Genomic DNA, 17251 nt, shown 5'->3' with positions numbered 1-17251 from the left:
CACACTGCACTCAAAAGAATACACATGCATATTTTTTTTAATTGATTTCAAATGAATAATGTAATCTTTATTTCAGGTCCTAATCTTTTTATTTACTTTATAGATGTTCTTTTCGATGGTTAGTTCTAATCTTCCTATCATAGCTGAAGACAAAATAAGGAAATTTTTGTTTATTTTTTTATACCCAAGGCTTAGCCAACTCTAAAATTTTATAGTGGTAAGTTTATGGGCAGTTTTCTAGAGAGAGAGTCGGATGCTTTTATCTGCTACTTGAAGGGCTATGTTAACCAAAATATTTTAAGAATTTAGAGAAAGAGATTATCACCTTCCATTTTCTTCTTTGGATAATAATGCTGATGGTGTATCTATGTGTCCAACTATTTCAGACGGAAGAATGTCTTAAACCTATCCACGTAAGTTCCTTTAATACATTTCTTTCATTTTTCCAAATAGACCTTTTATTACCTATCTACCTACAGGGGGTTATTTTATTTGTTTTAGACAGGGGTCTCAGAGTCAAGGTTGACCTTGAATTCCTGATCCTCTTGCCTCTACTTTCCAAGTGCTGAGATAAAGGGAATGTACCACTCTGGCCAGCTCTGGCTAAAAAAAATCAAAAAAGAAAAAATATTATTTTTTGTCAGAATATAGCTTTGTTTTTATACTCCTCTTATATACCTAACAGTATTGACTACACTATTGTAAATGACAAAATCTTTTGTCATAAAAAGTAGGAAAACTACTGTCTTTTCTTTCACCTAAGCAACAGCCTTAGGTGGACAAAGATTGAGGAGACAATGCCAACCTTAAGATTGAGTGAGGAAGGATTAAGGGGTTCTGATGTTGCTTCTCCCATTTTTTAAATACATTTTTTTTCTGATACTGGCATCAAACCTAATACTCTATATGTGCTTGGAAAGTGCTCTATCACACAGCATATCACCAGTTCTTAAAAAAACAATTTCCATTATCATATTTATTATTACATTTATTGTGCATGTTGGGCGCATGTTTAGAAGTTGGAGGACAACTCAAGTGTTCCATTTACACATATGAGCCTCCGGGACTGAATTCAGGTTACTCGGCAAATGCTATCTCCGTGGCCCGGGTTGAAGATGGGTTCTAGGTAGAAAATGTAGCCCAGATTGTATTTAAACTTTCCATTCCTTTACCTTTGCCTCTCACAAAGCATTTTCTGAATTTTATTTTTAAGTCAGGGGTCTAGAATCTCAGGAGGTTGTAAAATGTTGGCCTGGAACTCATGATCCTTCTCACCTTGGATCCAGCTGGGATTACGGCATGGGTCAGTGTCCTCACCTTTACGCCAAAGTGTTTTTCTTTGTTGTTGTTGTTGTTGTTAAATCAAGCCATGAATATCAACAGTTTTTAATGATTCTAAGTTATTAATCATTCATAATCAAAATGTTTTTGATATGAGTTGTTCTAAAATATCATTTGTTCTAAAAGATTAAGGCAAGGGCAATTTCTCTCCTCCCCCGGCCCCCTTGGCATCTCCCGTGGTGGGTGGGCGGGGCTGGCGGGGGTGCGCATGCGTGCCCCCTTGATAGTCTGAGGGCATTCCCGCCTGGCCTCAGAGAGCTTCCGCGCCATCTTAGGCAGCGGTGGTGGGTTGCGGTTGCCCTCACGCTCCAGCACTTTTTGGTTTCGTTTTCTTTCGGCCAAAAGCCTTTGGTTTCTTTCTAGGGCAAAAGAAACCAGGCCTTTCCGTGGGTCCTCAGCACCCGCTCTGCTGGACTGTGCCTTAAGGCAGCTTCTCCGCAGGTCTGTGACGGGGCAGCGGGCGGTGGGCAGCGGGCGGCAGCGGGCGAGGCCTGCGAGGCCGCAGCCCCGCGCCTGTTGCCTACAGGCAGGGCTGCCAGAGCTGCGGGGGCTCAGGGCTCAGGGAGACAGGGCCGCGGGGGCTAGTGTCCTTCCTGTTAGAGGCTCCTCTCCGATTTCCTTGTTTCCCCCCCCCGCCCCCCCCTTTTCTTTTTTTGTCACTGGCATGGCAAGTAGCTGGCCACAGCTCCATAGTTAAAAAGCCACCGGTGGTCCTGCTGGTCACTAGCCAGTGACAAGTACTCAGCAGACGCTCTCTGGCCATTTTGTCAGTGGCCCTGCCAAGGTGGGACTTGCCTGTCTAGGTTTCTAGGATGTCAAACAGGATAGAGATCAGCAGTAGTGGGAGCGAAGACAGGGAAGACGGTAAAAAATCCACGCGGTCGGAGAACATAAAGTTTAGCGTAAGTGATTTGGGGTCTGATGACTTTAAAAAGGTGTGGCTGTCCCTGAAAGCGGTCCATGATAAAGAGCTTCACCGCTTACAGGTGAAATTAAGCAATATGAGAAAGGCGCGGTTGACAGAGGGAAGGCGGTTTGGTGGCCCGGTACCAAAGGGTACTAAAACACTATCACAGGCACCGACAGAGGCACTGACACAGGCACTGACACAGGCACTGACACAGGCACCGACAGAGGCACTGACACAGGCACTAACACAGGCACTGACACAGGCACCGACACAGGCACCCAAAGCCTCCAGTTCAAAAGCGTGTGAGCGCTGTCTGGTGAACGAAATGTATAGGAATGTGCTACAGCAAGAATTTAGTAACATGCAACAAAAAAATCTAGTGCAGATTGCTGAGCTCACTGTAGAAAATATCAAATTAAAAGAGGAGAACAGAATGCTTTTGGAGAGGCTAAAACCAACTCCTCCACGTGTTCAGTTGAATTTTTCAGATAGTGATTATGAGGATTTCGTTGAAAGTACTCAGATGAAAATTAAACATGTGTATACAGTAAAGGAGCCTCCCCAAGCGGTACAAATGCTGTCATATCCTAGGCATATTACAAAACCACATGAGGAACAAAAAAAATCTCTATCTATGTCAAAGGTCATAGAAGCACCTCCACCACCAGATAAACCAATTCCACAAAACAGTCAGGAAATCCAGGTGGTCTCGGAGACTTCTTTTGTGGACTCTCCCGGTGTTGAGGAAAATGGTACCAAAGAGACCAATATATTACTGTCATGTACATGTTCTGTAAACCCTGCATTGGATCCCTCAAAGAAAGATGAATCAGATACTTTACCAAAACCCCCTGAAGGAAAAAAGACTACTTCCACAGAAAAACATGGAAAGAATACCTTCACTTGTAGCTTTTCCAGCAGTTCCTCTGGAGAACCTGTAATAATAGTATCTGAAACTTCAGAGGAAAGTATGCCTTGTAATCCTAGTTCTGCACTGGTATCTTTGGAAAAGAAAAGAGGGCAAAGTAGTACACAGGTGTTTCCTGTGGACTTCATTTCAAAATATATTCCAAAAAGGAGATCAACACACTCTGGTAGCAACCACAGTACTGACATTGCAGTGACATCTGGTCATGCTCCTTTGCTTTCCAGGGGAGAAACTACTCTGAAAAGCACTTGTGAATCTGAAAATATAAGACGTTTTGTAAAGAGGTCCAAAAGTGATTCTGAGAGATTTTTTTCAGATATTGGGTTGAAAAGAAAAAGCAAATAGGAAAAATTGCAGTTTTCCTCCGGGTTTTCTTCTAAGGAAAACGTGTATGTGTTTAATAAGATAGTGTTCCTGTAAATTCAGACTATGCAACTAATAAAGCAATAGGACTTAAAACTCTGATACCTGCTATTTAAGACCCTAAAACAGTGAATTTCTGATAGTAAATATATAGACAGAGAAGGAAACTTCAAAATTCCCCGTCCCTAGAATGATTGTATATACATGGAGCAAAATTTGACATTAAAGTTACTAATTTTATAACAAAATTTTAAAAAAATATGAGTTCCTGAAGGATATAAACTCATGAGAGTTCAACATTCAAATGTACATAGAATAATGAAAATACTATTAGACAAAGTCACTTGAACTAACACATTAAAAAGTATCTAGAAATAAACATTTTTTAGAAAAAAATGAATATGACTTTATGGGATGCAGTGTGGCTTTAGAGATTTGATGCAGACAACATATGAGTTGCTGAAACTGTCCTCTCTGAAACTACAAAGAATAGAACTACCTAGTTAAAAAGGGAAAAATATTTGGCAGACTAAGCAAAACCTCTATTTGCAAGAGAAACTATTTAGTTCATAAGAAATAAAAGCCATAGCTTTATCTACAACATCAAAACATGTATCCAGACTTGTCTGGCTAGCAAAGTATGTGGTGACTGTACATGTGTGTACATTGGATTGGAAGGAGAGAAGTAGCCAGACATGTATCTTTTCTCTCCCTCTTTTTTCTGTCCTTCTACTTTCTTTGTGCTCAGAGATACCCATTTTTACATTTCCCCCACGTATCTCTTGAATATCTTTTTTATTGTTGGCTCTTGGGATAGGTAAATTAATGGTATAGGATTACGCTTGTTAAATTCATACAAAAAAGAATGAATTTAACAAGAGTATTCTCATACTATAAATTTTTATTTAAAAACCAACAATACAGTATTTTTTTCAACATCACAAAACTATTAAAATTGTTATGAAATGTTTTAGAATATTCATGGTTCCAGTAAGGAAATCCCATAAACATCACAGAAATCCCATTAGTATCACAATTAGTTTCCATCTTCTCTCATTTTTTATCTTTGTGGGAAGGCAAAAAGCATTGTGTTGTGGTTGTTATTAGGTAATCTATTATTTCCTGAAATGAACCTCTGATTTTAAAACTCATTTTACTTCTTTTCCAAAACATGGAGGCCCATCATAGAGCTTCAATCTTTCACTTCAATATAATTTTGAAAGTTTACTCCTAAGTTGTATATTCAGGAGACCAATGGATTGCAGAGTTATTTGTATTATTTTTCAACATGAGATGGTAGAATTCTAGCCTTTAGGGGTCCAAGGAAGAAAAATTTTGAATTCAAGGTTAGCCTGATTGTTCTAGAACAAGCTAGGCTAAAAAGATCCATCTTAAAAAGAAAGAAATACTATTTTTGAGTTGTATTAATTTATTTAAGAGTTTCTTATTCATATGTGGCTAAGGGCTTTAATCTTTCTGTAGCTAACTGGCTATTATCTAATAATCTGTATTTATATTATTTTGTATTATCAAAGAAAAACAAGTAATGTTTGCTATAAATTGTTAAAGATAATCCTGGATGTGTAGCACCAGAAAAAAATTTAAATGAGAAATAGTTGGGCATGCTAGCAGCTACCTCTAGTCCCAGCATTTGGAAGATTGGCAAGAAGATTGTGACTTTAAGACTATCATTGACTATGAAAAAAAAAAAGACTGTTGTATTGTTATACTCAAGAATTTGCTATTCCTATCTGTTATAATGTTTCTTGGTCACAAAAATAAAGTAATAGTTTTTTTTTAATTTAGGGCATTTTTCTTTTTTTTTTTAATTAGGTATTTTCTTTATTTACATTTCAAATGTTATCCCTTTTTCTAGTATGTAATAATTAAGAAAAATGTATAAAATAGGCTGGGAGTGTATATCTCATGTGCTAGGCCCTGGGTTCATGTTTCTAGTACCCCCCAAAATAAGTGTTAAAATATGACCTAGGTATTAGCTTGACAGTGAAGCACTTGCCTAAGCATGTGCAAAGCCGAAGCCCTAGGTTTGTCATCTGACACCAGGGTATGTGTGTGTGTGTGTGTGTGTGTGTGTGTGTGTGTGTGTGTGTGTGTGAAACTGCCAAGTGTGATGGGGAAAAATGAAACAGCCAAGTGTGATGGGAAAAAAAATGAAAGAGCCAAGTGTGATGGGAAAAAAAATGAAACAGCCAAGTGTGATAGGAAAAAAATGAAACAGCCAAGTGTGATAGGAAAAAATGAAATAGCCAAATGTGGCATGTACCCTTGTAATTCTAGCACTAAAGAGGCTGAAGCAAGAGGATCAAGAGATTGAGCCATCCTTATATATAGTATGACCTTGTCTCCAAAACTTACAGAAATTGGGGCTGGAGAGATGACTCAGCAGTTAAGAGTACTTGTTGCTCTTGCAAAGGGCCTGCGTTCAGTTCCCAGCACCCACTCCGTGGCTCATAACCATCTCAAACTCCAGGTCCAGAGGATCTCATGCTCTTTTGTGACCTCTGCAGGCAGCAGGAATATATGTGGTACATATATACATAAAAAAGTAAAACAAGCAGGCATGATGGTGCATGCCTTAATCCCAGCACTTGAGCAAAAGAGGATAGCCTGGTCTACACAGCTATTACCAGGCCATTTAAGGTTGTATAATGAAATTCTGATTAAAAAAAAACAAAAAACAAAAAGAGAAATAAAAAATAGTAAATCTAAAAAACAAAATGTAAGTAATAGAACATTTGCACAAGATAGTTTTATGAGAATGATGATTAGAACTCAGGTGCTTTTTTGAATTTATTTTAAATTTACCTACTGATTTTTACAGTGCTGATAACTACTTTTGCTTTCTGTTTTGTATGTGTACTAGGAATTGAACCCAGAGTCTTAACATATGCCAGCCACGTGTTTTACTATTGAACACTCCCCTTCGTTTACATTTACTTTGTTAATTGTCTATATTCATGAGGAAAAATATAATATTATATGTGTACACTGTATAATGCCTACTTAGGTAGATTTTATGTTCTTTAGACCTGCATACTTTTTGAGCAAATATAGAGAAATGGAAGAAGAGGGTGGAAATTTTGTAAATAAATGTGGCATTTGAGGAAAAGGTTAATTTTATTTTAACTCCTGTGGACATGAATTTAATCCCTTGTTTATAGATAGTCATATAAAGAGAAACTTGTAATGCAAGCAGATAATACCATTCTTCTCCAAGAAGAGAAGCAGGTTGACAGCCTGACTCCAGACAACATCAGGGATGCTGCAGAGACAATAACTGATTCCAGACAATGCCAGTGGTGCTGCAGAGATGACGACTGACTCCAGACAATACCAGTGATGCTATAGAGACAATGACTGACTCCAGACAACAACATTGGTACTAAAAAAGGCAATGGTAGCAACCCCTACCTTCAGAAAGCCCTGGTTTTTTTGCTTCTATTTTTATGTTTTTCAAATCCTGGTTCAAATAAATGCTAAAATGTTAATTTTGTATTGTGATTATTTCCTTCCTGTGATATTAACTACTTAACATATTTTATGATTTGCTTAAAACCCCTTAAACATTGTTGCATAATTTTTGTAAATTAATAGTTTTAAATTCTTTCAGACATTCAGATCCTAGAAACTAATTTTAATGTTCATCTTAAGGGATATTTTATGACTTAAATCTTTAAAGAACTATTTCTAATATGTATGTTCTCAATTTACAGGCCTGAACCTATGAGGGGGGTATTACTACAGTTCTTGCTGAATATGCTAGTCTCTCACCTTCAGAAATCATCTTTACTATGTATAAGTAGCACATCAAGAGGTTTCTGATTTCATACTGATCCAGACGATTATACTGGGATACACTACTCCTTGAAGAACTCTGTCGTGTCTGTAAGATAAAAGAGAGGAGACTTTAGGAAATAATATGGTAATTTTACACAGCCTTAAACTAAATTATTTTGTAACCACTAGTCCTATTGTGGAAAACTATAAATTTTATAGTATATCTTACAGGTAAATGGGCTGAGTCTTCATTGCTACAGTATCTAGTGATATCACTAGAAATTACTTCAGGGTCTTAATAAAGATAGAGCCATTAATGATATATCTATGCTCTACTCCAATATGCTTTGTGTTTAATAATAAAAATCTAAAATAATAAAAAATTTCTGAAAGAATAGCTATTATGTGAGGTATGTGAAAATATAACAAAACTTTTTAGGGTTGGAGACAAAGTTGAGAAGTAGACCATTTTTCTCTCATATGCAAGTTATGGGTGTAATTCCCCATCACTCCAAAAAGTTATACTTTTAGATTTGAATCTCTTCCTAGAATTAATTAATATTCAACCCCCAATCATCAATTAATCTATTTAAAAATGGGTTGACATAAAATACAGGTACTATGTTATATTCCACAGACCTAAAGAAGCTTAACAAGAAGGAAGGCCCAAGCAAGGAAGCTTGAATTTCACTTCAAAGGGGGAGGGAATGGGAAGGAAGGGGGTGGGGGTAGGGGAAAGGCAGATGGAGGGAGGGAACTGGGAGGGAGGGGAATGGGGGATTCTGGATCAGGTATGGGGAAGGACAGGAGAGATGGCTACATGGCCATGAGAATTAATGGAAATCTGTAGCTGACTCGGGTGAGGACATGGAGGGCATCTCCAGGAAGAAACAGACCCTGGGATAAGGGAGGTACCCAAGAGTCAATGGGGGTGACTTAAGCTGTGACTCAATACTTTGGGGATATGGAACCTGAAAAGGCCACCTCCAGTATCCAGACAAGAACCCCAGTGGAGTGATAGACATACCAACTCACCCACAAAACTTTTAACCCAAAATGTATCCTGTCTACAAGTAATGCAGGCATGGGGAAGGGAGCAGAGACTGAGGGAATGACCAACCAATAACTGGCCCAACTTGTGACCCATCCCATGTGCAATCACTAATCCCTGGCACTATTAGTGGTCCTCGGTTATGCTTGCAAACAGGAGCATGTTGTCCTCTTGAGAGGCTCCACTCAGGAGCTGACTCAGACAGATACAGACACCCACAGCCAAACAGTGCGTGGAGCTTGGAGACTCTTATGGAAGAATAGGAGGAAGGATTGTGGGCCCCAAAGTGGATAGGAACTCCACAGGAAGACCAACAGTCAACTAACCTGGATGCTTGGGGCCCTCAGAGACTGAACCACCACTCATATGTAGTAGAGGAACAGCTTGGCCTTCATGTGGGTCCTGAAAAAGCAGGGGCTATCCCAAAAGCTGTTGTCTGTATGTGGGATATGTTCTTCTAGCTGGGCTGCCTTGTCTGGCCTCACAGAAAATTGAAATGCCAGGGTTGGGGAGGGGATAGGGTCCCCATCCACTCAGAGGAGAAGGGGAAGGGGGGAAGACTGTGGGAGGGGGTGACTAGGATGGGGGCAGTGGGTGGGATGTAAAGTGAATTAGTAAAAATTAAAATTAAAAAAATGTGCTGATACAATAATTAAAATAAGGAGGACCAGGTACTATTCCCAAATTAGATCCAAGTAATGTTGATCCTATTGTTTAATGAGGCCTGTTTAAATCCCAAATAATGGCAAGATCTCATTTATTTGAGAATTTATATGAATAGAGTAACAATAATACAAAGTTTTACCATTGCTAATAAAACAATAGAGCTGAGCTAACAGGGTACATAAAACTAAGGATTTACTAAGGACTTTGAAATAGATTGAAACAAACCTTTGTTCTGATTGCTTGTCAGACATGTAATTACTAGTAAGTTATTTAGTTGCTCTGACCTTATCTATGATGGTGTCATCACAATTCAAAATAGTGTGAAATAGGAACCTTTGTGAATAAATTACTATTTACCCAAAGGCTCAAATATGTCTATTCCAGTGGTTCTTAAGGGGTGCTTCCTAACAGCAGAATCAGCATCATCGAGGACTTAGAAACACAAATTAGCAGGCCCTGTTTCAGACCTACTGACCCTCTGAGGGGGAGGTACGGCCATTTTAAGCCCTCTAGGTGACTGATGCACATCAAGTGTGCCACAAAATAGGAAAAATCTTATTTATAAACATGCATTCAGGTATGGCTGGCCAAAGTCAAAATTCCAGTTTTACTTAAAAATCATGAGTGGGGGTTTAGTATTTTTAAAAAAAATTACAGACCTATCTAAGTAATATGATTCTATGACTTTACCTAGTGTGACAACTTTACTGTCTATGATGTGGTTTGAAACTCAAGGCAGACACATTTTATATTTTAATGTTAGGCTTGAAACAATTTAATGGAAGAGTTGGCATACTCTAAGACCCTAAGTAATGCTGGAACTCTGAGAATATCAACTGGATGACCTAAAGTTTCTCTCAAATTGATGCTATTTTTTAAAAAGAAAGAATGAATTAGCCTTGCTCTGATATGTTTTAATTAAAGTGCAAGGTGGATTAGAAATTTTAAACTGGAACCACCCCCTCTAGATTACAGTGAACTATAGCAAAAGAAGGTAAGAGTTAGACTATGTGAGGATAATTGACTATAAACAGCTTTAAGACAACGAGGTAAACTGGGCATCATGGTATTTTCCTGTCATTGCAATTACTCAGGAGAATGAGACAGGAAGACTGCTAAAAGCCAGAAGTTTGAGATCAGCCTGAGCAGTAAATTGGAGGAGGAAGCAACAGGAGATTGTGAGTTCAAGGATTGTCTGGGAGACATCATGAGCTTGAGGCATGCTTGAACGTTGTTGAAAAAACCCTGTCTCAAACTTCCACTAAAAATTTCACACTAACTATGCTTAAGGGAGAAAAAGACATCCAAGTAGCAGCTGCAAGGAGAGGAAAGTACGACTAAAATATTCAGGAATTGTGGGGTGCATTTTATAGACCCAGAAAAGACTACAAGAGCAGACAGCTGCATGTTTATTTTTTACAACTGTGGTAGCCTATTATGTCACCAGGTTATTCTATATGTTTAGGTTCTTACGTTTTCACTAGTGCTCCCAGGGTCTGGAAATCCTGTTGCTCCTTCAGGAATAAGGGAACCTCTTGAATCTTCCCTCTTAATTCCATGACCATTTTGAAATGACCCATAGGCTGGAAAAAAGTCCAAGTCATATACATATATGTTACAGGGAATAGATCCTGGTCTTCTACAAAATGTTAAATCCATATATCAAAATGCTACAAGAAAACAAGTAAATGTTAAGTGATTTTCCCCTCTCAAAACAATTTGCTATGTATTACAGTTCCTTGGAAGTTCATGTAATAAAGCTATGTAATTCACAAAACAGCTTATTTACATTATAGATAAGGAAACACAAGCTTAGGAAAGTGGCTACCCAATATTAGTGAAAGAAAAGAGGAAAGGGAACCAGTGTCTTTTGTTTTTCCTTATCTTCTAGTTTTCCTACTATACCTAGCCATCTTGTTTATGTTTAAATAAATTAGAAAACATGACTGCATGTGAGTCATATTTTATTTAAACATCAGAAGAGATCAGGATTTGTATAGATGTATAGATTTAACACAGAATATTTTAAAAAGAATAGAGGTTCATTGCTAAACATTTGTGTGATACATAAACTTTAAAGTGATTAATTACCTGTGTCTTTGTCACTGGCCAGGCTCCCTCTGTTTGTAGGTGAAACAAAGCCACATGGAAACTCATCCCTAGATGCCTGCAACAGAATATGATGCCCGAGTCATTTAACCATTTTTAAAACTAGCACCAAAAAATCTGAATTAGATTTTACCCTGATTTTCAACAAAGCTTACTATGAAAGTTACATCAAGTACTATTAGTAGTTAAGTGGCACACCTCAAAAAATTGGCTGCTAGCTTGTTATAGTAATAATCATAATCTCTGACTACACACACACATATTTATCACTTCTCTTCCTTGGAGCCAGTGAAAATACTTGAAGTTGAAGTGTAACAAAAATATTCTTAAGTGAATGTGAGCTGCAAAAGAAGAGATAGTGCACATTTCCAACATGAATGTCAAATGTGTATGTAATGAACATCAGCATGAACTATTATGTGTGAAGGCCAATGTGACACCCAGTGAGGTTACATTTCCATTCCACTCATTAACACAATCCACTGCCACAAGCAAGAAAGCTACCAGGAAAGCTTAAAAGTGGCATTTTCAGCTGGTGATGGTGGTGTATGCCAGTAACCCTAGCACTCAGGACATTTGGTCAGGAGAATTGTTCCAAGTTCCAAGCCAGCCTAGACTGTAGTCATAGTGAGACCCTGTCTTCAGTAAACTACTAGGGCTGGAGAGATGGATCCACAATTTTAGGTGCCTAATTACTCTTGGTCAGAGTTCAGTTCCCAGAACCCATGTGGACTACCCGTAACTCCAGCTCCAAGGCATATGCCACTCTCTTCTGGTTTCCACAGACACATGTATTCATGTACAAACACACACTTTGACACATGCATATACACATAATTTAAAAATAAAATTCTTCCTGTGACTGATCTTTAAAAAGTTGTTTCTTGAGAACTTAAGAGTAGCTTTCAAAATTAGCGAGGGCATTTTACAGGGAAAAAAATGTAGATTATATTGAAAAGCACAATTCAACTTGCCACCCAACAATATGAAATGACTCTGTAAAGTGTGTATATGTATGTATATATATATATATATGTATGTATATATATATATATATATATATATACATATAGGTGTGTGTGTGTGTGTGTATATGCATACACGCACATGTGCGTGCACACACACACACACACACACACACACACACACACGATTAAGGACCATTTAGAATATGAAGAGGAATAGGAGCTACCAGTTCCACTGGGCTAACAAGTAAAAAATATAGACATTTTTTAAGGTAGCATTTTATGTCCAAGTTTGCCTTGAATTTGCATCTTCAAGTTCCAGCCTTTCAAGTGGTAGCACCTAGCCTGACACCATTGTTTTAGTGGGGCCACTGGCAAATTGGAGAGTATCATGAAGCATTCACCATGAAAATAAGTGATTTGGAATGGCAAATGTCAAAATGATGATATATGGCCTGGAGACAAATTTAGAAGGTATATGTGGAAGGGACAAATTATGGAGGTGGAAATAAATATTTTACACATCTCTATAGGCCAAAACTAGGAGCAGTTGACAGAAACCCTTTTAGGTCTAAGGTTGCGGGGGGAATATTTTAATATTACAAGAGCAAGATTGCTTGACAAATAGAAGCATTGTTACCCTTTAATTGCCTTCTAAGTCTTAAGGCACCAAGGGGAATAGAGAGAAAACTTACCCAACTGTGATAAACTAAAAGGAACATACCAAGAAATATTAAACAATGACTATCAAGGATAGAGAAAAACAAAGGAATCTTTATCCCCAGTGTCTGATACTCTGGAAGTGAAGAGTCATTTTTCTCTCAAGAGGAATAAATACACTGAAATGTATTAACACCAGGGATTTTCGGAGGGGAAAATAGGAACGGGGATAACATTTGGAATATAAATAAAGAAAATATCTAATATTTTTTAAATATGATAACTGTAGAACTTAAAAAAAAAAGAACAAAACAATAGTAAAAAGCCATTATTTTGGAACTTCTTAAATGTAGTCTTTGCCTCTGTAGACAGAGGCAGCTAAAGATTATTAGACACAATGACTGTACTTGGCACTAGGGCTTACTGAATTAAGATTTGTGTTCTAAGGCATTCTCCACATTATAGTTTGAGACACATTGCTCTAGGAAAAACAGTAGCAATGTAAATTGGACTAAAAAGTAAATTCATAGGATTGAGATCATATAGCAGATGACGTCAATTCCACATGCATCAGATAAATCAAGATACAACTTGAGACACAAATACATTAACACACTTACAGAACTAGGCATGGCTGCACAGGAATACAGAGTATCTCGGCCTGCCAGTCGCTGGATATTTTCCAAGAGCAGTCCGACAAATGGGAGGTACAACTGCGCTATTTTGGCTTGCTGGTTCTGAAAAATATCAAAGCTTTATTGATTAATAATATGTATATGCTATAAATGAATGGGGTTGACCTCATATATCAGATTAAAAGACTAAAAGTGAGCTGATAGCTCCAAAATTTGAGGTATGAGCTAATAGTTACAAAAATTATCTAAGAACTGTGTTGCTGTTTGGACTTACTCAAAATACAGAGTCCAGTGACAGCTTTCAAACATAACCACATAAAGGAAAAGGTTGTTTGCAAGATCAGTATATGTGTTATTTATAATTTGGCAAAAAATATTATCACAAACTACATAATATAACTTATATCTTAAAATGAAAGATCAATTTACCTCCAGACAGAATCATGAAAAAATTGGCAAGATTTGTAGATAAAAAAAATCTTGGTAAATGAAAAATACAACATGATAAAATGATAGGAAAAAAAATCCACCTGTTAATCAGTTTTTCAAATTAGTCACAATAACAAATTATATCATAAGTTTGTTTATATTTGAATATTAAAACTTTTGGATATATTATCAAACAGGAAATACTATGTTTCCTTAAGATTCTCATTATTAGGAAGTAATTTAGGGTTATTCCAAATTCATTCAGCTTGTAGTTTAATTTTCTGCGCTCTTAAAATGCAATGTTAATGACTTTTAAATACATATTTAAGTAGTAGCAGACATCAACTAGAGCAATATAGGGCCACACATAAATAATGTTAAAAGTATATAAGATTTACAGCCACCTCCATGGTTTGACAATTAAATATTATCATAACTTTCTAGTATAAAGAAAAATTCATATTACATATTTTATATATGATATACTTTATATGTCTTATTAAAGAAGAATCAATATCATATTTATTTAGGGATATGTGTATATATTTAAAACATTACATTTGACCGCATATGCATGGTAAAACTCTATATGATGTTTGTGTGCGTGTATGTGTGTGTGTCCATGTGAATGAAGGTGCCTTAGGAGGCCAGAACTATGGGATCTCCCTGGAACTGAAGTTACAGGTAGCTATAAGCTGTCAGATGCAGGTACTGGGAACCAAACTGCAGTCCTTTGCAAGAGCAGCAAGCACTCTTAACTCCTGATTCATCCATTTTTCTAATCCCTGTAAGACTTTTCAAAAATCCTAGTTTATGGAATAAATAATGAAAGAGTTTGAGTGGCCCAAATATGTATATTAAATATAAAAAAATACATAAAGCAACCTAATCTCATTTTCATTGCCATGTAAATACAGATCTTTATATATATTAATTTAAAAATATGATTTGAGAAGCTGGGGATACAGAGCTCAGTGGTAGAATATGTGGTCGCTATGTGCAGGACCATGGCTTGTTTCTTCCCCAGCATCAAATTATTAAAAGATGGTTTGAAACCAACAAGCCCAGACACTAGGCAGATGCCAACAAGAGCCTGCTGACAGCAGCCTGATATAGCTGTCTCCTAGGAGGCTCTGCCAGTGCCTGGCAACTACAGAAGTGGATGCTCACAGTCATCCATTGGATGGAGCACAGGGTCCTCAATGAAGGAGCCAGAGAAATACCTAGGGAGCCGAAGGGGTCTGAAGTCCCATAGGAGGAATATCAATATGAACTGACCAGTACCCCCAGAGCTCCTTGGAACTATACCAACAATCAAAGAAAACACACGGTGTAACTTGTGACTCTAGGTGTATATATAGCAGAGGATGGCCGTGTTGGACATCAATGGGAGGAGAGGCCCTTGGTCCTGTGAAGATTCTATGCTCCAGTATAAGGGAATGCCAGGACCAAGAATGGGAGTGGATGGGTTGGGGAACAAGGAAAGGGGGAGGGGATAGGGGATTTTCGGAGGGGAAACTAGGAAATGGGATAACATTTGAAATGTAAATAAAGAAAATATCTAATAAAAAATGGTCTGAGAAAATGTTTTCCTTCAAGTTAATTTGTATGGCATTTAAAAAAAAGAAAACTTACCGGCCTGAAATGGGAAAAAATTGGTTTGTAAAATTACCTCTTCATCGATAACTCATACTATGCTCCTCACTGTAATCATCTTGATTGAAACATCTTAGTAGAAATTGACTAGTGTGCTACTGTACAGACAGCTTTACCTTGTGCTGGTATCTAGTATCAAATGCATGTTTTATCAAAAGATTCTTTATGACTGAGATAGCTGTGTATCTGATCTCATAGTTGTCTTGAAGAGCAATGGAGGTTTCCCGCAGAAGTAGGCCAACCAAGAAGTGATGCTTGCAATACTCATCTGATAAACTGTATTCAAGATTGGAATCTGCAGTACAATAAAATTTGTAGTTTTTAATACAAAATAAAAATTATTAGACAACTAAAATACTATAATTATTATTTGATCATCTGTGGCCATGCTAGCAAGAACTATAAGATTATATTATTAATCAATGTAAACAATTCCTCTGTAATACAGAATGAGCATGCAAATTTTTTCCTAATTAAGAACACTCTTAATTAGGGATAGATGATTTATTTTAATTATTATTTCAGTCAGCAAAGATACTTTCCCCCATAATTATTTCAAGTCTCAGTACAATTACAATAGATTCTAGAATGAAATAATTCGGTATTTGGGTATCTTTTAACATATTTCTTTATTATCTGAAGAGATTTCATCTTAACTATAAGCTCAACTTCATAGATTAATGCTTGATTTCCTTATCCATTTAGATTTATAAAGTGGGAAAAGAAGAAAACTGGATTATGCCAACAGTATTAAGTATTGATTATTGTACTAATCATTACATACTGGCCTGATGATTCATAGTAGATACAATGCTAATACAAAAAGCCACCAGATCACACATCAGTTCAGCATCATCAGTTCAGCACATCTCACATCAATTCACCATCACATAGATACAGACCTTTCATTTCATAAAATCACCACTGCAAACTGCATCTTTCACACCTTTTTAGACTTTTTGATCTCCATTAAATCCTCCACATTAACACTGTGGGACTTACAATAAATCAGAGGGGGGTTGGGATCCAATTTAGTAATTTCTGTAGTAGACTCTCTATTTCCATTTATTTTAGATAAAATGACTTTCATTTCTTGTTTTTCTTTTGTCTGATTCAGAATGTAATGCAGTACAGTGTATTCAGTTAGGACTTTTAAATGTTGCAAATTCTCCAACTTATTCCTAAATCCCAATGCCCTACCCACTCCTTTTTCCTACTGTTTCATCATCATCAAAAAGACAGGGGCAAGTATGTGAGCCGCACATGCTCTTAACTTAGTAACGGGTAGTTAGATAGTAGTACTATGGTCTTAAAATATTTTCTCATTTTCACTGGCTGTCATTTCACCACTTCTATACCCACTAACCCTGAGTAGAGACTTCCTTAAAGACCAAGGCATGTGACTCTCCTGCATTGTCATACTTTTTGTGAATTCCAATCATTTTCGAAATCCAAGGACAGTGTTGAATAACCAAGGTGGACTTATATGGATAGATTTTGTAACTGGCAAGTGATTTTTTTTTTTTTTTTTTTTTTGCTTCAGTGACTTGAATAAATTCAGTTTGGTGAAGTACACCTTCAAGACTGGCCAAGTAGCCATTCAACAGGGTGATAGAGAAAGCAGCACGCCTAAGGGAGGTGACAAACACTTAAAACAGACATTCAGCCCCCCCCCCCCGCCCCCAGCCCCAAGCTGATTTGCAGCAGAGGAACTTCTTCCTAAGGACAGACATTTGAAAG

The 17251-nt window shown here is 37.2% G+C and overlaps 1 protein-coding gene and 1 long non-coding RNA gene across 5 annotated transcripts in view; one reads left to right on the top strand and one right to left on the bottom strand.

Annotated features, from left to right (window-relative positions):
• Dock11 (dedicator of cytokinesis 11) overlaps nt 1-17251 on the bottom strand; it is a 189300-nt gene that overhangs the window by 49133 nt on the left and 122916 nt on the right. For all 4 annotated transcript variants that reach the window (XM_006541408.4, XM_006541406.4, XM_006541407.4 and 1 more), the window contains 5 exons: nt 15628-15806; nt 13412-13528; nt 11149-11224; nt 10531-10640; nt 7335-7446 (listed from right to left, as the gene is read on the bottom strand). In XM_006541408.4, the coding sequence (XP_006541471.1) occupies nt 7335-7446; nt 10531-10640; nt 11149-11224; nt 13412-13528; nt 15628-15806 (594 nt within the window). The remainder of the gene's footprint in view (nt 1-7334; nt 7447-10530; nt 10641-11148; nt 11225-13411; nt 13529-15627; nt 15807-17251) is intronic.
• Nucleotides 305-7051, top strand: Gm32904. Its single transcript, XR_391663.3, has 2 exons — nt 305-1782; nt 6725-7051. It is a non-coding gene; the product is annotated as a predicted gene, 32904 (long non-coding RNA).

The sequence above is a fragment of the Mus musculus genome, chromosome X, assembly GCF_000001635.26.
Source record: "Mus musculus strain C57BL/6J chromosome X, GRCm38.p6 C57BL/6J".
Classification (NCBI taxonomy): domain Eukaryota; kingdom Metazoa; phylum Chordata; class Mammalia; order Rodentia; family Muridae; genus Mus; species Mus musculus.
This window is presented reverse-complemented; position numbering and strand designations above follow the sequence as displayed.